This window comes from Strix uralensis, chromosome 4 (assembly GCF_047716275.1).
Source record: "Strix uralensis isolate ZFMK-TIS-50842 chromosome 4, bStrUra1, whole genome shotgun sequence".
NCBI lineage: Eukaryota > Metazoa > Chordata > Aves > Strigiformes > Strigidae > Strix > Strix uralensis.
Genome location: NC_133975.1, coordinates 92,975,511 through 92,996,624, shown reverse-complemented (window position 1 = coordinate 92,996,624; position 21,114 = coordinate 92,975,511). Strand labels below are relative to the sequence as shown.

The 21,114-nt window shown below is 48.4% G+C and overlaps 2 protein-coding genes across 2 annotated transcripts; both read left to right on the top strand.

Annotated features, from left to right (window-relative positions):
- Positions 1–6,791: 6,791 nt before the first annotated feature.
- LOC141943167 (acyl-coenzyme A thioesterase 1-like) lies at positions 6,792–13,060 on the top strand. The gene is made up of 3 exons (XM_074867921.1): positions 6,792–7,437; positions 9,042–9,244; positions 11,023–13,060. The coding sequence occupies exons 1-3, from the start codon at positions 6,828–6,830 to the stop codon at positions 11,626–11,628; spliced, it is 1,419 nt and encodes a 472-aa protein (XP_074724022.1). The 5' UTR covers positions 6,792–6,827; the 3' UTR covers positions 11,629–13,060.
- A 181-nt stretch (positions 13,061–13,241) lies between these two features.
- LOC141943166 (acyl-coenzyme A thioesterase 5-like) lies at positions 13,242–20,983 on the top strand. Its single transcript, XM_074867919.1, has 3 exons — positions 13,242–13,803; positions 16,620–16,822; positions 17,673–20,983. The coding sequence occupies exons 1-3, from the start codon at positions 13,272–13,274 to the stop codon at positions 18,246–18,248; spliced, it is 1,311 nt and encodes a 436-aa protein (XP_074724020.1). The 5' UTR covers positions 13,242–13,271; the 3' UTR covers positions 18,249–20,983.
- The last annotated feature ends 131 nt before the right edge of the window (positions 20,984–21,114 follow it).

The window sequence follows — 21,114 nt, the reverse complement described above, 5'->3', positions numbered from 1 at the left end:
GCCTCCTGAAGCCATACCCACAAGGAGCACGCTGCATTACCCTGTGCTCCTCTGAGCTGCTGGTTCGTCAGAATTTTGTGAGATGGCACCCACGCACTCTAACTGTTTAGGATTTAAGCATACACTGTCTCCTCCAAAGTCCCATACTTGCAGCAGCTGGTGTGCCTGCCTTTCCTCCCTTTTTTGCCCATATGCTTTTGCTAAATCTTGAAACCTGGGATGTATAAAATCGCACACCACAAGAGCATGCTGAGGTGTCCCTGGGGGCTTTGTGAATCACTAGCGGCTGGACAGAAATGCTGTTGCCGCACTCATCCTCTGACCCCTCTGTCTGCTCGTCCTCACCAGAGGATCAGCTGTCCTCCCACCATCCATCCCCCCAGCAAATAGCCTGTGCCTCAGTGGTGCCCTTCCTGGGCTGCTCTGTGTGCCCGCCTTGCAACCAGAGGCACCTGCGCTGTGGCTGCCTGCACCGTGGGCACTTGGGGCGCGAGTGGCCGCCCCCCAGACGCTTGCACCGCGGTGGCTGTATGGCAGGCGCCTGTACCACAGCTTGCTGCTTGGCGGCTGTGGCGCAGAGCTGCACCAGCAGCGCACGCAGCTCTTTTTGTGTTGGTTGTTAAGCACCCCCGTGTCCGTTTCAAGCATGTTAGTAACAACCAAAGATGGCACAAATTCTCCTTAGCTTTTCCTGTGTGGTGGTTTGACCTTGGCTAAATGCCAGGTACCCACCAAGTCGCTCTATCGCTTCCCCCCCTTCCCCTTTTTTTTTCTCAACAGGACAAAAAGGGGAAAGAAAATAAGATAGGAAAAGAAACCCAACCCTTGTGGGTAAAACAAAAGCAGTTTTAATGTAAGCAAAGCGAAGCAAAGGTCTGCACATGGAAGCAAAAACAAAACAGATTTATTCTCTACTTCCCATTAACAGGCGATGTCGGGCCTTCTCAGGAAGCAGGGCTCCGATACGCGTAGTGGTTGCCTCAGAGGACCCAGGGTGACCCCACCCCCTTCCTCCTTTTTCCCAGCTTTAGACTCGAGCAGACGTCATATGGTATGGAATATCCCTTTGGTCAGTTCAGGTCAGCTGTCCTGGTTTTGTCCCCTCCCAAGATCTTGCCCACCCCGTCCCACTGAGGGGGGAAAATGTTGGAAAGAGCCTTGGTGCTGTGTAAGCCAACACCCTTCCAGCTCCCAACATAAAACACAGCACCATGAGGGCTGCTATGGGGAAAAACCAATTCCAGCTCAGCCAGATCCAGTACATCCTGTCATGGTCCCTGTTTTCTAAGACAGCATAGTCCTTCAGCTGGGGTGGGGCATTCTGATAATTCCTCCTCAGTTTCTAAATCCACCAAGGAAACCAACTGGGCTAAACACCTTGCAAATACCCCTCATGGATTTGTGCAGGGCCAGCCAGGCACAGAGTTTCTCTTCTCTTCTTTCTCCAGAAAGGCATTACTCACTGAGACCCCCTGACTGCACCAAGTGTTTTGCACTAGGAGGTGCTGGTCCATTATGATCCCAGCAAGAAAGGCACTCACATTCTGTAAGCTATCACTAAAATTTCTATTTATTAGAGCTAACATTCTCAGAAGAGAATAGCATAGATAATCTTACATCCCTTTAGATGCTGGGAACCCCAAGCAGCGTAGCATGTAACAAGACTCCAACCCACATGCAGCACACCATGCAGACATGGTCCATAGCAGATTCTCCCCTTTCGGTCTTTCAAGATATTGTAAGGTTTTTATATAAGGAAACAGGTCTATTTATCATGTCTACAGTCAAATAGAAACAATGCTCACATGAGAACATCTTGCTGCACTGTTCGATAAAGGCAAGACCATGAGGGTGGCATAAGCGCAGGTACTGGATGGGAGCTGCCTGCAGACTGTGCAAGGAAGGCTGAGTTCCTGCTGCGGCCAGGGGATCTGTGCAGCCTGAAGGCCACACTGTACATGCAGCAAGGCACAGCACAGGCCTGGGTGTGCTTGGGTTAACTCTCTTGTGGGTCACTAACTGCTCGATGTACAATAGTCTCCCCTTCAGGATCACTACACTGACTTCCACTGAGAAAAATGGTGAGATGCCTAAACATGCTGGAGGATTTCAGTCCTAGTGACAACCTGATCTCTCAGGTTTGGAATAAGAAAGTAATTTATCTGCTTCATGCTTTGTTCCCTATATAAAAATAGGAATGCATTTTCCATGCATGTTTGAATTCATCATAATAATACTAATGGAATGTGGAATGCATAATAATTCTACAAATACACTTGCAATAGCAGTACTTCTTCCTTCACTAAGGTCCTCCAGCACTGAAGATCTCTGTATTTCTTAAGCATCAATACTTTTCAGTTTGCAACCCAAGGCAAGGTAAAAAACTATGATTATGCTCATTTTATAGACAATGGCTAGCAAGGAAAACTCTATGTAGCTCAGCCAAAAGGACATGCCATTTTCTGCAAAATTTAGAGAAGAAATTTGCATGGTCTCTCACTTTCTAATATATATGCAATCAAGTATGAAGAGATGGGTCAAAATTAAGTTCACCCAATTCCCTTGATTTTTGACATGTCTTAAATTAGAGTGTTTGTTTGGAGCCTATATATTCTATGGATTATTATAATATTGGATCCAAAGGTACCCTTCTTGGGTACTGATGACTTTACAGTGCAGTGGTGCTAATAAAGAGAAAACAGGCAATTGTTTGATTTCATAATGCTTCATAGCAGTTAGAATTTCCCATACCCACACACAGATCAGCAGCCTCCAAGCAGGGACTTCTCCCATTGAGGAGAAGGAGGGAGGGTTGGTGACCAGCCCATGTTGCTCCAGCTACAATAGCCTTGAGCCTACTGATAATGTGTATGCTTATGAGAGCCCTCATTAAACCTTCTGATGTCACACTTCATCACTGGGGATCTGGCATTGGAGAGGAAAACCTGTTCAGATAATTGGCATTCTGATCTTCTCTATACTTACATGTGGAAGATCTCCCTGAGATATATTCACCAGGAAAACAGAGGAGACTTTCATCATTCCCACGGCTGCCCTTTGTTTTCTATTTCTCTGCTCTAGAGATGGCATCTCCATGTGACCTAAAGTGATTCAGTCAGAATGGATTTCCAAAATGACCTCATGGTGGTGAAGAGGTTCACAGAAGGCGAGTGGAACTGTGAAGCAGTTGTGCCCATGGCAGGAAATGCACCTTGCAAATTCACCTGGAATTCCTGAAAACTTCTCATCCAAAGGCTAGCTAAAACTATTCTCAGGCCTTACATCTGCCACTGGGAAGAAATGGGGAAAGTGCAAGGATACACTTGCATTACAATCTATCTATGGGTGAGACAGCTCTGCCCCTCTAAGTGGTTATCTGCCACAGGGCGCTTCCTCCGTGCAGTTTTCCACTCATCACATCTTGGACCTCACCCCTCATGATAACCCCACACAGCAATCTGATCAATGGCCTGAGAATGGCTGCCAGAAGGAAAGGGATGGCTGATACATCAGAATCAGTCCTTGATCAGTCAGTCTGTCAGAAACCTGGGTATACCCTTAGTACTCCTGTGCTAAGTACTAGTACTTGGATCTCCTAGTAAGTGTCTGGATTCATCCTTTTCACCACACGCAGTTGACCTCCACTACATTTTTTTAAATACCCAAACTGTTGTTGCAAATTCCCCACATGTACGAATTCGGAGAAAGGGGCAACCTTTTTCAAAGGAAGCCTGCAGCTTCGCTGAGTTTGGGAGAGAAGGCCGGGTATGCGGCTGCAGCTGCGCGACCTCCCCTGGGTCCATTCCTGCAAGAGTAATAATCAGCAGGCCTGATGGCATATTGTTCCCAAGATCCTGCCCTATGTTTGCACTTGCCGTTTGGAAGCTGCCCCCATGGCAGCTGGCCTGAGAGAGTGGGCAGGGACTGCCTGTGCAGCCGTGGGGTGCGGGGGCCTGGGCAGAGCTCCTGCCTTTGGAGATGTTCCTGCGGTGCCAGGGAGCCCACCCTGCCACAGGTGCTGCCAGGGCTGCCTTGACATCTCATCATGTGCCACTACTCTATGACCTGTCCAGAACTGAGTTTTCATACGTATAAACAAGAGAAAAAAGAGTTTACTTCTCCTCTGCATGCTTAGTATCTTCAGGTCATATTTTAAAACACCCCCTCAGAAATGCATATTTCAGTGTAGGGATTTCACCAGGTTTACCTTGAATGTAAATGGAAAAGTCTCAAAGCTCACAGAGCAGCAGGAAGGATACAATATGGGATGTTATAACTGGGATGCCAGGGTCTATGGCTGAGAGCTCTCAGGCTGCTGGGAACCAGTTCTTCTTACTGGATGAGGTGTTTGTCTCCTGCACCTTGGGTTCGTCTCCCCTTCAGAAGTATGTGCTCTGACTGGGGGCTTCTTTTTAACGAGGATGCCTTTGTCATCCTACAAGCTCTTCTGCTAGGTTTATAGTCAATACAATCTTCTTTCAGAAGAATGCAATATCCTTTTTGCTTTGCAATTTTGGGGAGAAAACGGGATCAGAATTCCTTGAACTAATTAGATGAGTTTTTGTTGGGCACAGGGTATTTTTCCTTGGATCACACAAGGTGAAATTGCTATATGATGGAGGACAGATTCTGGACTGCACATAGAAATCCCAGATAAGAAAGCACATGACACTTTCAGAGGGAGAGAAAAAACAATCTTCATGAGCAAGGAAAATCTGCTGAGAGTCTGCCCAATGCCTCTGACTACCTGGTGTTACAAAATAGGACCATGCTGAGGGTTCCCTCACATGCTTCCATGCAGTGCAGAAACACAGACGTAGCTACAGGGAGCACATCCACCAGGTTTTCCAAGAGGAGCTGTGCAGGACAGGAGAGCTGTGAGAGAGCAGGACTTTATTTGCTCTCATAATCAGACTCTTGGGGCACTGGTACAGCATCTTTTTGAAGCATACAGTTAACATGGGCTTCACAACAGCTACATGGGGCAGGGAGAGAAGGGACGGGAGCCAGCAGTACCACCCCTGCTGTGACAGGAGAAGGAGGCAGCTCTCCATGACTGGCTGCCCAGGCACAGGAGCCAGCACATCCAGCTTAAATACAACCACGATGCAGATGAGTGGATCACAGGTGCAGCTGCAGATTGCTCCCAGCTGTCTTTGCCCAGCACTGTTGTGGTCATGGCAGTTGAGGTTTCTCTTGTCTGGTGTTTTCCCATCACTCATCCCCTATGGCCCCCTCCATCTGCCTCTCGCCATCGCCGTGGAGGGCCTCGGCCAGTGGCAGCAAGATGTCATGCAAAAAGCCATTCTGCTGAATTTACAGCCATTGTGATTTTCTCCCATGTGATGTGGCACCTTTTCAGCTTCATTATTAGGGTGACAATTGTAATAAAGACACTGAGATCTGAAAGCCATGGAGTAATTTGCTGTGCTTTGGTTAGAAGCAGGCATCTTTGCATTTTAACCACTCTCTCATCCCAGGGTGGAACTTGCAGGAGCTTGGGAGCAAGAGCTGCCTAGATGGGGAGTGGAGGCCAGAGGAGACTGACACGTAGCTCCCTTACCTTCACTCTTCCACTGCGCTTGGGTCACCAAGCGTGGAGGAGTGTTGCTTAAGCCTTCGGGGCCCTTTCCCTTAGCATCTGCTCCAGCATATGGTAAAGGTGGTGATCAAATCCAGCACTGCAAGTCAAGGAGTGTTGTTCTCAACAACAGGAGAAGTTTGCCACGCATTGAGGGCTGGACACCAGACAACATACCCAAATGCCAGATGAGAAAGCACCTCAGCTGTTTAGGAGAGATGGGGTAATCTCCATGGAGAACAAAAGACTGCTGAGACTCTGCTCAATACCTCTGACCACTTAGTATTTCAAAACAGGACAATGCTGAGGATTCCCTCAGATGTTTCCACCTGTTTCACACCACTAAGTCAGACATAGGGAGCTCTGAGCGAGAGGCACCTCTACCTGCATCTCCCAGGAGGAGTCACGGAGCCTGCGGAAGCAGCTCTCCCTTTGCAGTTCCCTTTGGAGCAAAAGCCAGCTCTAGATAGGACGGACTGAATAGCCTTCTTTTTAAACCTTTGCACAATCCATTACTGGAAGAGCCGGGTGTTTCCTGACCTGCCTAGGGAGCCCGTGAAAGCACCCCACCTCACCCCTTGCACATCCCTGACCACCCTGACCCTCCTTGCTCACTAGTCTGGCTGTGCAGGTGCCAGGGCTGGTGGAGACATTAACCCGCCTTGCCCAGCCCTTGGGGCAACCACGGCGGGAGAGGGGGAAGCAGACGGGAAGCAATGCCGGGCTGGGGCGAGTTTCGCTTCTCCCCGCCTCGGCCGGGGCCGGGGCTCGCTCCGCCCCTTGGCCGAGCAGCGCGGCCCCGCTCAGGCTCGCTGCCGGCGGGCGGGAGCCCCTCCGCTGCCCCGTCTCTCAGTCGCAGACAGGCCTTTCCCTGTCCTGACAGTGAATCCCGACTCGGTGGCTTGCCAACACCTCCGCCCGCCCTGCGCCGCACGTCCCCTCGCCCACAGCCACCGCCCGGGCCTGCGGAGCTCGGGGGGGCAGCGGGGAGGGGCTCCCCGGGGCCAGGACGGGTCTCGGATCGCAGAGTCTTTGGCGGAGAAGCCCCCCACAGCGAGGGAGGGGAGGGAAGGCAGGGGGGAGGCAGGCAGGCAGGCGGGCAGGCGGGCGGGCGGGACGAGGGACCTGCCGTCCCGCCCCTCCCCGCCGCGGCGGGCGCTCCCGGACCGCCCACCCGAGCCCGGCCCCGGTCCCGCGGTGACCTACCCCGGCATCCCCTCGCGGGGACAGACACGACCCGGCAGCCATGGGACAGGTCGCGGCCCGCTCCCTGCGCCGGGCGAGCCCCCAGGCCTGGCAGAAGCAGCCGCCCTGGCCCAGCCCCATGCCCGCAGGCGCGCGGCGCCGCAGCCCCCCGCAGCCCCCCGGGACGGGCTCTGCCCGCGACCTCTCCGCCGCGGCCCCCGCCATCCGCCTCTCGCCCGCCGCCCGCAGCCTCTTCGATGAGCCGCTGGCCATCGCCGTGCAGGGCCTCGGCCCGCGGCAGCAGGTCACGCTGCGGGCGTCCCTGCGGGACGAGACGGGCGAGCTCTTCCAGGCCTGCGCCCGCTACCAGGCGGGGGACGATGGGGAGCTGGACCTCGCCCGCTGCCCCGCTCTGCCGGGGGGCAGCTTCTCCGGCCTGGAGCCCATGGGGCTGCTCTGGGCTTTGCAGCCTCAGACGCCCTTCTGGCGGCTGGTGAAGCGGGATGTGCAGAGCCCCTTCCTCTTGCAGCTGGAGGTGTTTGAGGGCCACCGGGAGCCCCCCGGGCGGCTCCTGGCCCAGGCGCAGCATGAGCGGGCATTCCTGCGGGACGGGGTGCGGAGAGTCCCGGTGAGAGAAGGGAGGATCCGGGCGACGCTTTTCCTGCCCCCCGGTGAGTACCGGCCGCGCTGGTCCCCTTCCCCCGCGAAAGGAGCTCCCAGAGCCGGAGCCAGACCCCCTCCAGACTCCCCTTGAGGACAAGGGGGAGCTGGACCTCTTCAAGGAGTGGCCTGATCAGCCCGACCAGCTTTGGGCTGCTGGCCACACTCCTCGCGTAGCACAGTTACCTGGGCTAAAACGCACGTGAGTTTGTTTTATTGACTGTTGGACACGAAGGCATTGATGGCAGCACCCTTTTTGTTTCCAAATGCCGTGGGAGGTGGCATCAGCCAGGCTTCAAGGTACCTGTGCTCTACCTGGCAGTTTTCCAGGGAATTCAGCTAGTAACTCTTTGAGTATGTTGAAGGTTGCTCTCCAAAAGTTGAGTCATAGGCCTGCTGCATCCCTTCCCAGCCTCTCCGCAGATCCTGAACTTAAGTAACGTCATAGTTGCTGCAGACCTGGCTGCCTTTTGCTACCACATTTGTTGCCAGTTCTTCCCCATTTGTGAGCAGAAGATGAAGTAAAGCATTAGACAGGTTTTCTCTTATGGTATTTTTTGTCAGAAAATAATCACTGAGAGGGTCTGTGAGGTTTTCAGATTGCCTGACAAATGCTGTGTTGTCCTCCCAGCAGCTGTACAGACTTCTGCTACTTGTCTGTAGGAAGCCTCATCTCCTGCCTCTTCGTGGTTGAGTGATCTGTAGCAGCTGCAGCACCACTACATCCCACCTTTCCTTTCCCCTGTGACCCAGAGGTTTTCACCAAGCATGTCTCTGGAACCTTATGTACTCAAGGAGCTCCTCTATGTAGCACGTGCTTTCCCCTCTCCCCTTTCTTCCCTGTCTGTCCCTGGGAACTCCTCCATGACAGTGCCAAAATCATACATGCTGTCCCAGCCAGCGTCCCAGACGGTGTGTTGTGGCCTTGTGGCTGGAGGTGAATTTCCAGTTATTGTTTGTTGCCCAAGTTCTACCTGTTAGTCTGCAAACATCTGAGGGAAACTTCACCCTCCCTCCTGAGCAGGGATGGGAGTCTCCCTCTCAGCCTCCTCCTTTCCCTACTTTGTTATCAGTTTGCAGCAACCCCTCTCAGCTCGGGACTTCAGTCCCTGTCCCCTGATGAATTTAATGTAAAGCTTCCCTCACCAGGTTAGCAAGGCTGGTTGCAAATACTTTCTTCTCTTAATCCCAGAATAAATGGCTATAGTACATTTACACTGAAACTGAGAAGCTGAAACCATCAGAAGGTGAGATTTTTTTCGGTCTTCTGAGCAGTGCACTGGGGAGAAGCCTCCTGGGTTTGTTGAAGCAGAGCTTGGTACCTTTGCAGTGAATGTGCATGATACAGAGAACTAGTTGTGACTGTCAAGGGATCCCTTTGCTTGTCCCCAATACTATCCAAAACATTAGCAGGCCTGCAATTTGGTGCTGTCCTGTTTAATCTTGAAACAATGTAGCCATTTACTGAAACCTGGCACAGTAATTTGACCCTTAGTACCACTCTGCTGCTCTATGCTTTTTTTCTTTTTTAAAAAGACACTTTCCCAGGCCTATGAATTTGGAATATAAATTAAAAATTGCAGGTTAATGTGTCCTGTTATGTGGTCTCTTGCAGGAAATGGCCCCTTTCCAGGAATTATTGACTTGTATGGAACTGGAGGAGGACTCCCTGAATACAGGGCATGTCTGTTGGCCAACCATGGCTTTGCTGTGCTGGCTCTGGCTTTCTACGCCTATGAAGATCTCCCCAAAGAGATGAAAGAATTACACCTGGAATATTTTGAAGCAGCTGTAAACTATATGTTACAACACACCCAGGTTGGTTTGTTCATTGACACACTTTCACTACAGGGAACTCTCATTAGTCAGGTCCTGTCAGACTGCAGATGGGGCAGAGTGCCTGTACTTAAAATAGCATCTCCATTCAAGTTGGCTGTAATTAGTTTGTTTTATATCTTTAGCTCCTATTACAATGGTTCTCTGGCAGGTTATTCCAATTATTCCTTTTGAACTGGCCAGGTGACACAGTGACACATAGGTCACATACTGGTAATTTCAGCTCCATTCAACCCAGTGTCATAACTAGGGTACTAGTTGTCTGGAGGCTTATTGGACTTCCAGAGAGGCTTTTAGGTTTATGCTCTGTAGAATGTCCTTCAGAACTAAATGTCCTTTACAGCCGTGCAGCACATGATAACCTTCTCTGGTCCAGGTTTCAAGGGAGTCCACCAGTACACATTTGTTGCTGTGTGTTGTATAAGCTGTTAAAATCACTCCAAATGTTCGTATTTGGTATGTGTGGGTTTTAGTAGCTAGGTGTGAACTCGGGGATCCTTCTAAGTCGACACCTCTTGGAAGAGAACCCTGCTCAGTTCTGCATCTCCCTCCAAGTAGCTGTGTGTGACAATAACTGGAATTGCACAAGGCAACACTTGGTTTCTCTGGAGAGCTCAAAATAAATACCTTGCTCAACTTCAGAAAGATGAGTAGTTGTTAAAGGTCTTGGTTGCTTTTCAGTTGCCCTAACCCTAACTGCTGCTGCCACCTCTCTGCCCAAAAAACTCTGAAAATTGCTTCCCCCCCCCCCCCTTTTTTTTTCCCCTGAGAGCAGTACCATAGCTTCCTATTAACACCTCCACTAATACCCTCACCATATTTTTCACATGTTTCAAAGTTTCAGCCATATTTTCTAATTTCTTCATTTCCATGCTTCAAAGTCAGTGGGTTTGGAGCTTATTACACTGGTGATAAGGTATGAAAGGTATTACATTTTGATGCTGTCTCAAAGCCTTTTTACCCCTGAGGGTCTTTGGATATTGGATCAGTTGTGATATTAGCTAACCTTCTTCCAATATCCTTAGAGGATTTCAGCACCCTGTAAGATCATTTAGCTTTCCTATTCTAGTTAATTTGCCTGTGTAAAAGAAAGTGAAGGTAACCTACTAGATGAAGTCCAGAGGACTGTACAATTTGCTTAGAAAAATTATTTTAATAGGTTATTTTTTTTAAGATATGTTTTAATGAGTAAGCTAACTCAGAATACTTCCTTTTCACTGACAGTTAGAACCAAGCATACCAACGAAACGGGAGAGCAGCTGATGTGAAGTCTGCTATCCCATGTTAGCTTCTTAATAGGGGAATCAAAGACAGTGGTTGAATATAAGAAATACATTATCATAAGTCATGACGGTATCACAGTCATTGCTGACTTTGAGCATTTTGCACTGAAAGAAAGCATTTGTAGAAGAGGCCTTACCCTGTCCCTTCCTTCTTCTTCCCTGAACTGCCTTATAAGCAAAGTGAATCTGGGGCTGCACATCTGCATGCTTTTTGCAAGCACAGCCAAAGCATACACTTCAGCACTGAGCCTTATAGCTTTGTTAGGATGATGCTGCAATCTCAGCAGGGCTTACCGATCATAAATCAAGCATGGAACAGGGCCCCGGGGTCCTCAGATGAGGGCCTTGCACACAGGACCTTAGATGTGTATACCTGGGGTCCAGATTCAGGACAGACACTGCTGCAAATGTGGCAACATTTTAAACAAGTGACGTGTCGTGATTCATTGCTTGTGGTTTATCTTCTCTCCCTTCCAGGTTAAAGGTCCTGGGATTGGGTTACTTGGAATCTCAAAGGGGGGTGAGCTGTGTGTCTCCATGGCCTCCTTCCTAAAGGGCATCACAGCCACTGCCCTTATCAATGGCTCGGTGGCAAATGTTGGCTCAGTGCTCCGCTACAAGGACATCACCATTCCACCCCTTGGTTTCAATACAAACCGCATCAAGGTCAACGAGTCCGGGATTGCTGATATTGTCGACGCACTGAACAACCCTCTTGAAGGGCCTGACCGCCAAAGCTTTATCCCTTTGGAGAAGGCCGAGTGTCGCTTCTTGTTCATTGTTGGCCAGGATGATCGCAACTGGAAAAGCGAATTCTTTGCAGTTGAGGGGAGCAAACATTTGCAAGCTCATGGGAAGGAAAAGCCTGAGATAGTCTGTTATCCTGGAGCAGGTCACTACATTGAACCCCCCTTTTTCCCAATGTGTGCAGCCTCAATGCACGTGCTAGTTGGGAAGCCTGTGGTGTGGGGAGGGGAGCCCAAGGCACACTGCAAGGCACAGATAGATGCGTGGCAGCAGATCCAAGCTTTCTTTCACAAACACCTCACGGGCAAGCCACCTGGAACATCCAGTAAACTGTGATGTGAGTTAGGTTACATTACAGATGAAGATGTTGGTGTTTCAAGTTTGTTTGGTTAAATGAGAACAAAGAACATCATAAAATAAACTACTGGGTTTCTTGGAGGGTGATAGTAGGTGAGAACGTGAGAGCTGCTTCCTTTTAACACCCTCCTCTAACCTTGGTTGGAGGTCTTGGCCTCTTGTTTTGTGTAGTATGGGATTACAAGCTGTGGAAAAATGGTGGTGTTAAGGCTGGGTCTGCTTTGAATGTGAATTTAAGTGGAAGGTAACTCATCAGAGCTGAGAACTGGGATGAAAACTTGCTTCGGCTTTCTTGAAGGAACCATGTTGTATGCCATTGTCCTTGCCAGATCCAGCTTTGTGCACTAGTTTTTCTGAAAGCAGATGCTCTCTCTTCCTGCCTTCAGTAATCTTTCTGTTCTCCCTGTGCACTTCCCTCTCCTTCATTGCTCCTTCTCCCACATCACTGAAATGCATCTGTCTTAACACTTACTATCTAGTATCTAATATTTCACTTGCCAATATGGTGAAATACTGTGCCTGCATCCTCAGATAACACACCTCCCATTTATAGACAAAACCAGCCCGTAGTCTGATGTGAAATCATTCTGGGCACATGCAATAGAAATGAGACATCTGTATGTTTTGGAAAGTTTGTAAGCATGAAGAAACAACAGAATTGGACCTGTTGGTAGTTATGCCTGGAACTGCTCCTGGGCGTCTCCTTAGCAGGGCTGGATATTCCTCTGTGGGTCCAGTGCCCTGTTGGAGGGCAGTTTCTCCCTGCCTGTACATGCCCTTAATGCTTCCACAGCTGCCTGCTTGTCAGCACTGCTAAGAGCAGCGAGGCTGCGAAGCCGGCATGGCAGCTCCTTGAAGCATCTTTGCCTTGCCGCCGAGCGCGATGCCGGCGGGTTTGTCGGAGCTGAGAGGGGTTGCTGCAAACTGATAACAAAGTATGGAAAGGAGGAGGCTGAGAGGGAGACTCCCATTCCTGCTCAGGAGGGAGGGTGAAGTTTCCCTCAGATGTTTGCAGACTAACAGGCAGAACTTGGGCAACAAACAACAAATATTTGTGGGGAGGCGGTGGCCGGGCCTGGTCTCTCTCCCGCTAGGCCCTGCAGCCCTCCAGGCCTTGTTTCTGGCTCGCTCTGGGGGGTGTTGGGGCCACTCTCGCCCCCCGCCTGGGGATTGTCACCCGTGGTTGGCACCCAACTATGAGTTTGAAAGAAAAAGCACTGAATATTGCCCGTGGGGCGCTGGTGAGTTTGCACTATTGTCTGAAAATACGTTTTTAACACGCCAGTGCCTTACAAACCCAAGCTGAGTGGGTGAAACTGCTGCTCGGGTCCCTTGCAAATTCTATAAGCGTGTTGATGCGGTTTGTATTCACTGTATTTTTTAATGGATTAAAGTGGCACGTTAATGTCTACCATGTGGTTTGGGGGACGGCTGCGGGGCGGGAGGGAGAAGCGGGAGGCGGTGCAGAGGCGGGAGCGGCCCCGGGGGCGGGCGCCCTTTCCCGCAGCCGGCGCCGGAGCGAGGCGCCGCCCGGGCGGGCGGGGAGGGGCTCCGCTATCGATTGAGGCTGCCTGGCGGGGGCGGCGGCCGCCGCGCCGTCCTCTCGCCCGCTAGCCGCCGTCATGTGGAGAGCGGTGGCCGCCGCCTCGGCCCCGGCGCGGGCCCTGTGCCGCGCCCCGCCGCGGGCCGTAAGCGTGGCCGTGTCCCCCACCGCCGGCCTGGCGGACGAGCGGGTGGAGACGCGGGTGGCGGGGCTGGGCCCGGGGCAGCCGGTGACCCTGCGGGCGGTGGCGGCCGATGAGCGCGGCTGCCTCTTCCAGTCGTGCGCGCACTACTGGGCGGACAGCCGCGGACAGCTGCACCTGGGCACGGACGCCTCGCACGGCGGGGACTACACCGGCGTGGAGCCCATGGGGCTCTTCTGGAGCCTCGCCCCCGCCGGCATGGAGAGGCCGTACCAGCGGCTGGTGCCCCGCAGCACCGGCACCCCGCTGAAGGTAGAGGTGCTGGTCCACCAGGGCCACAGCCTGCCCGGCGCCCTCCCCGGGCCGGTGGTGGCCAAGGCCGAGGTGGAAAGGTGGTTCACGGCCCCCGGCGTGCGGAGGATCCGCCTGAAGGAGGGAGGCGTACGAGGCTCCCTCTTCCTGCCGCCGGGTGAGTGCCTGGGGCCGGCGGGACCCCCCGGCTTCTCTGTCCAGAGCAAGCAAAGGCTCTTTTAAAAGGAAAGCGTGCGCAGGGTATCACCCGGGAAATCCAGAAAGCTGAACACCGCCCTGCAGACAGGTGGCCGTTCATTTTGGTCTTTTTTATAACTTAAAATCTTACGGGGACGCTCCCAAAGGCTTGCCGGGACGCGGCCCCGCTTGTGCGCGGCCACACTGCCTGGCCCTTGTCGGCAGGGCAGGCACAGGCAGAAGCTAAATGAGAGGAGGGGTTGTGGAGTTGTGTCCCTTGTGAGACAGGCAGAAGCTAAATGAGAAGAGGGGTTGTAGAGTTTATGGTGTCACTGCTCTCAGTCTACGGTTTTTAGTAGGTTTGAGGCTCTGGACTACCAGAATCTGTAACATTCCAAAAAGCTGATATGCATCATCATGTGAGCCTGTGCCACATCTCCCAAGAATTTTACCCTGAGTAGGACCGAATCAAAAAGGCATTCTTCCCTGTGAAACACATGCAAGTAAGGAGAGCAGTGAAAGAAATTCTAGAAAATATTGGTATTTCACCTGTGTTACACCAGAGCCGAAACAAAGTTAACAGTTGAGTTACTTCGGTTGTTCTGGGGTATAAAGGCAAAATAGATTCCTGAGCAAGTTCTACCTGTTCTGCTTGTGGGATGGTTGTGCTTTATGAGGTGTGATATTCCAGTGGACTGCTACTGCTGTTGGAAAATGAAACCTTACACTGATGATGGCATTTGAGCCATGATTTAAACTTCCTGTATTTCCGTGAGTGCTGTGCTACTAGAACTGCCCTCCATATTACCTCTAATTTATGATGCCTTGGTTCAGCAAATCTTGTAAGTACCACTACAGTTATTAGAGATTCAAGTATTTTCAGTGAATGATTTCCAAACCAATAATCTTTTTATCCATTTAGATACGGATCCAAAGTCCACTGAAGAAAAAAACCAACAACAGAGATTGAACTTTGAATTTTGGATCAAATATTTAGTCAGCATTCTGGATTTTCTATCACTGAGACGTGGTTGTTTTGATACATCCTGCCTTACAATGATGAGCTGGATTTCTGCTGAGCTCAGTGGGAATCCAGAGATCTGCAAGATGGAACTGCATTTTTCCCTTTAGAAAGTCTAGTGGTGTAATAGTGTGGAAAAGTCTGGAATAATTGTTTAAATGATACTGGCATCCTTCTTGATGGAGAATCCAGTTACAGCATTACTACTATACCATTCTTTGCTCCAGGGATGGAAAAATGTTAATGTTATTAAGACAGGAATCTTAAAGGGGAACCAACCGTTCTTAGTAAAAGTGAGATGAGAGTGAGCTTATGCTGTAATTTTAATATGAAAGAGATTTCTCAATTCAGGCATAAGAATTACAGGTATGGGGTTTGTTTGTTTTTAAGCATTAGGAAAGTTGTCTAGGCCATTTTATCCTGCTTTTTAGTGAGCTATGCAGAAACTGTATACTTGGGCACTCAGGAAGACAGTCCAGGATCCTTGTGTAAGGTAAAGGTTGTCTTCATGAGAGAGAAATGCATTCATGCTTGACTGTGTTCTGAGGATGTTCTTGCTAGAAAGCTTTCCAGGTAGGGGTGATAAATGAGTGAATGCTGCTTTTTCTAGCCATCTACGCTGACTGTTGTTAACTAAAGGTTAGGTTGGTCATGGCATTATGATAAACTTATCCAGACATACTTTCTCTCAAGTAGAATATTGAACTTCTATGTAAAATTTCAAACAGAAAGAAAAAGAACACAAAAGTAGGTTTCAGTCCTTTTCTGACTTCCTAATGCTTTAAGTTAGGAGGTTTCTGCCATCTAGCATGTCTTGTCCAAAACTTCATTTTCTCAAGCACCTTGAAATGCCAGAGGTCTTTTCTTTATTGCATATAGGTAATGTCAGAGAGTTAATGCGCTCTTGCACAAGCAGGTGCTTTTTCTGCTGAGATAGTTGTAGTGAGCTGGATCCGAGTACATCAGTGGTGCCATCTGGTGGCCAGGGGAAAAAAAAAAAAAAGTAAAAAAAGAAATTGCCTGTCTGGGATCTTCATAGTTCCAAGAGGTAGTATCCTTAGCCTTTCGACCCAAGATCTGCTGGCATGGCATACAGTAATATCGCAACACAACCTTGGCTGCAAAAGCATGCTCGTTTAAAATTGTGGTTCTGGTTATTTCTGTAGTTTTGTGGGACACACACGTATAACCGCACCCGTATCAGTTTTACCCTGTCTCTTCACATCTGCAGTAGCAGTTCTGCTGCCAGGTGTTACAGTGCTGATGTTGAGATAGAGCTAGTAAGTCCAGTTGATTTCATCTAGCAATGGGTGTCTCTTTCATGTGCTTTGCTTAATGCACCTTATTCCAGAGTTTGCATAAGTTTTGTAGAATTTAAGTCCAGGGCTCAGTGCTCTTGCCACATTAGTAATGAGCTGGCACTTTACTAATTAAGACATGACTTCCTTCTGGGAAAATTGCCCATTTAGAGTATGATTGTTCTGAGGGTGGGAGGTTAAGACCTTTGAAAAATACATTTAGAACAGTTTTTTTTTTAAAAAAAAAGTTTAACTCTTCACATATTTTTACAGGAAGGTAAGGACCTATTCTTAGTTTGAAATAGCTGAAGTGGAATACAACACTGGTTCTCTAATCTCTGCCGTGCAAATGGAAAAGTAATGAGTAATAATAGAAAATGTCTTAAGCCTTTTATATTTTGTTGTTCACTCTTCACCAGATAGTTTTTAGTGTCCTGTTTCATAACTTGTCACCTGTACCTCCTCTTTTTAATATAGGGGATGGCCCCTTTCCAGGAGTGATTGACATGTATGGTGATGAAGGAGGTTTGATTGAATTCAGATCCAGTCTCCTGGCTACCCGTGGTTTTGCTGCGCTTTCTCTGCCATATTTTGATTTTGAAGATCTGCCTAAGGTCATGAAAGAATTCAATCTCGAGTACTTTGAGGAGGCAGCTAGATTCCTACGGCGCCACCCAAAGGTGAGTGTAATAAGAGATCTCTCGGACAAGAGAGGATTCAGCAGTCATGCCCAAGTGGTGGTGGTGATTTTTTTTGAGTATCAGTTTTTGCTGTGCAAGTTTAGGCCCAATAATGGAAAAAGTGTAGATCCTGCATAGGTGGCTATGCATATGACTGGGGAGAGTGAATTTCTTCCAGCACAAGCTGATAAATAAATTCATGCTGGAAACTAGAAGATTCCTATCATTAGAACAGTGAAGTGCTGGAATATCCTCCAAACAGGAGCAGTGATGATAAACTAATTGCTTTCATTTTTTTTAAAAAAAAAAACATCTTTAAGAGAGGATGATACAAAACTACTCAATAGTCAGCAAAGGAATGGATTTGATGACTTGGGATGTTGCTTTCAGTTTTACTTTCCAGTCTAGAAAAGGACAAGGCCAAATACTACTTACCTAATTCTTTAAATGTCATTTGTGAGGTTACTTTATTTGCCTGAGACATACACAGTCATAGACTGTGCTTGAATTTCCTGCTACCTGTTTTTGGGATAAGAGAAGATACTTGCATCAAAACATGCAGTAGGGACTAGGTGACATCCAAGAGATGGTACTTCTTGTGCCTATCTCTGTTATTTTGTGGGGTTTGACAGCTCTTGTTGTCTCTGGAAAATAAGACACTAAATAGAGGGTGGAGCCTGGGTCCAGGCTGTAGCTTTCCAACAGGTCACATCAATATTTAACCTAACCTAACCTTTTTTTTTTTTTTTAATAACACAACTCCAAAGGCATTTACTGGTTAATCCCATTATAATGCATTCCTCCTTTATTCCTTTCTTCCTGTCTTCCCCACCCCCTATCTTATCTCAAGGTGAAGGGACCAGGAGTTGGAGTGATTGGGACTGGGAAAGGGGCAGAATTAGCCCTCTCCATGATCACCTTCCTGCCAGAAGTAGTGGCTGCTGTCTGTATCTCTGGATGTAGTTCAAACACAGTTGCAGACCTCCATTATGGTGAGATGACTCTGCCTGGGCTGCGTTTTGATATGAATAAGGTCAGTGTTTCTGACGCTGGCGTATTTGACATTTTTGAAGCTCTGGATGACCCAATGAATCCTGCTAATTCTCCCTGCACAATTCCCATTGAAAAAGCAGAAGGTCACTTTCTCTTAGTGGTAGGGGAAGATGATCGTATGTGGAAGAGCTCCTTATATGCTGAGCTGGTTATCGGGCGTCTACGCCAGCATGGGAAAGAAAACTTTAAACTCTTGAGTTATCCAGGAGCAGGTCACCGAATTGATCCTCCTTCTACTCCATTTTGTCAGGTAGCTATGGATCGTGTTCTGGGGGTGCCTGTTCTTGGGGGTGGAGAGAGCAAAGCACATGCGCATGCACAGGAGCACTCCTGGAGAAAGATTCAGGAGTTTTTGCACTTGCATTTGGGATGAACACTTGAGCACCTGCACGTGGTTGCTGAACTGCAGAGGAATGAGCTTGAGCCACCAAAATGACAGGTGAATTGGAGGGACTGACTGAGAAAAGCTTTGAAATATGAAATAACCAAACAACTACTTAGCTACAAGTATAAATCCAAAAAGAAAGGGATTTATTTGACTAGCGTAAGTTATTTTAACTGGGTGCGCAGAGGAGAAGTGAAACAATGATAAGTAGGCTGCATTGTAGTACAAATTTGACAGCCTGAATTGGTCATGATAGCAAGGAACAAGTATCTGAAGAGAGCAGTAGGTACTTTCTTGCTTGCAGTATTTATGACTCAGAGAAATTAACAGTAGCCTGCACCCTTAGCAATGACAGACTGGATCGCACCTGGGGAATGATGGATGATAAACTTTGACATCAAACTGATGAATGATCCTGGTCTTAAGCTACCTTAGCCCAGAACTCTCAGATTTACAGCCATATATACTTTGGAAATGTTTTCTATTTCCTGGAGATACCTATTTGTAATGAAGCTCATACCTGGGCCTTAGGTAGCAGTCTTCTGGTGACAGTCTGTTTCTTTCCAACAAAAACTACCTGTAGAGTGAGAAAATGAGTGTTTTTCCTGTTGTCCCAGCAGAATGGCAGCACTAGCACTGTCTTGTATTAGGGATGTAACCATCTCTTGGATTGACATTTGACACTCAAGGTATTAAAATTCTGTTGGATAGGTTAAAGCATGGTTAAATGCAGTTATGCTATGTGCAAGTCTTACTTCTCTCTTCGTTTCTTGTTTTAAACTAATAACCCCTGCCATTAAGCTAGGGATTAATTACTTGTGGAACTCTTTAGTATTGATGTCAACAGATGCTGACAGCTGTTCTTAGGGAGGAAGCAGAGTTGAAAGTCAGAAAACCTAGCCAGTAGAAGATTAAGACTTGACTATAAAAAGCTGTCACCTTATGGTGATGATTAAGTTAGGATCACAATACTTAAAAAAACCCCAAACCCAAATCCAGGATATCTCTTCCATGACTGCCTGAAATTGGGGTTGGTTTGGGTTTTTTTTAATCCCAATTAATTTTTGTCTAGTGCCTTATTTTTCCCCACCATTCAGGTAGCAAGAAACAACTTCTTCCCAAATGAGTTGATCTTTCGAGAGGGTCTTGCTGGAATGCTGTTAGTGCTGAAGGCCTGTTTAACAAGGGCCTCTATCGAGACAATTTCTCCTTCCAGGGTCATTTTGTCAGCCCAGTTTGAGAGCTGTCTAGGAAGACGCAAAACCTTAATTTATTTTATGGTACCGACTTTGGCTTTGCTCTCGGGGATCTTTGCTCTCCAGTTAACTGTCATTATGCTGCTGCTCAGCTCTCATTAGCTTTCTGCAACTATTGTTACTCCTTATCATTTGATTGAAGTTGTATGTTCTCCACACGCCATCACTGCCAATTGAACAATTAATCCATCCACTCCATCCTGCTCACTCCACTCAAAATGTCTTCATGCCTAGTCTCTCTAAACTCCCTCACTGGCTGAAGAGGCCTTTGCAGAGTCGTATCTGGTGCTTGAACCTCCATTAAAACCAGCAGACCCAGAAGTCCAGGATGACAGCCTGCTGTGATGTGCATGTTGGTGTCACCCGTACTTAGTACACTGCCTTTTTTCCAAACTCACCCCAAGTTGCAACCATAGAGGAAAAGGTTGTTTGAAGGTGTCTGTTCATTTGGTCTGCCTTATCACGTGTACCTTCAGTAGTCGGAGCTGTGTAACTGTGGTAGAGCAGTGCCTCCCCTAATGCTGTTTTGTTACCCTCCCACTACTGAAACCTGTGTCTCCGCACTGCAGTCCTACCTCAGCGTATCCATTGCCATGCAAGATTTCAAGCTGGAGGTTCAGGAAGTAAATGTTAAGTTGTAAATAAACCAAAATCCAGGTAGCTTAAAAGTTGTCAGACTTCATTTCTAAAACACAAGCCTTTAAAATAATTCAGTGTTAGATGTTGTCAGATATATGCAATTTGAGAGAGAATGAAAACACTTCCTTTATTAAAAAAGCAAGCCTATGTAACAATTTGATGTTACAGTTTTGTTTCTGAATAGTTCATTTGTTTGGAAAGCTGAATGATACCTTTTAAACAAAGAAAGGAGGAAAAATGGAAAAAAATGTAATTTTACTGTGAAGATCCTTTTGTGAACAGGTCGGGGTATTCTGGGACAAAATAATTCACAGAAGGGTCTGTAGAAAACCAGCCAACTTTTGCACTAGTATTTTACATATTTGCCACGCTACTTGGAGACCAAAGATACATCGCAGACACTGCAGATAATATAGCAGTTTCCTGAAGCAGACATTAAGCTGAGTGCCTGATTATGGCCTTCGTTAAAGCCAGGTTATTTATATTGTTTTGCATTCCTTACCTGGCAAAACTCCCATAGCGTTTCAGGGAGACTGTTGCTTGGGTGGCTGGATGAGCTTCCCTGGCTCCATCTGGGGGGGGCTGAGGCACTGTAACTCCCCGAGGTAGCTGTACGGCCCGTGCTGGGCTCTGACACAGCTCTGGCCAGCTGGGCGTGGGGTGAGTAAACTCTGAGTAGGCTTTGAGCAGGCAGCCCCGTGTGCTGACGGGGGCTTGTCGGATCAAAGTGCCGGTGAGAGGGGTGGGCTTTTGGTGCTGTTTGTAGTTTGCAAATTGTTTTAATTTTTGTCACGGATTGGTTTCAATAAAAGGTGTCTGATAACGCTGGTCGGGCGCGGGGTTGTTTTTTTTACCGTTAAGGGTAGAACCAGGGGGAGGGGTGAGGTCCGCCAGGGGGCGCCTCGCGGGAGGGCCACGGCCTCCGCCACATCCCACAGTGCATCGCGTGCCGCCCCCTA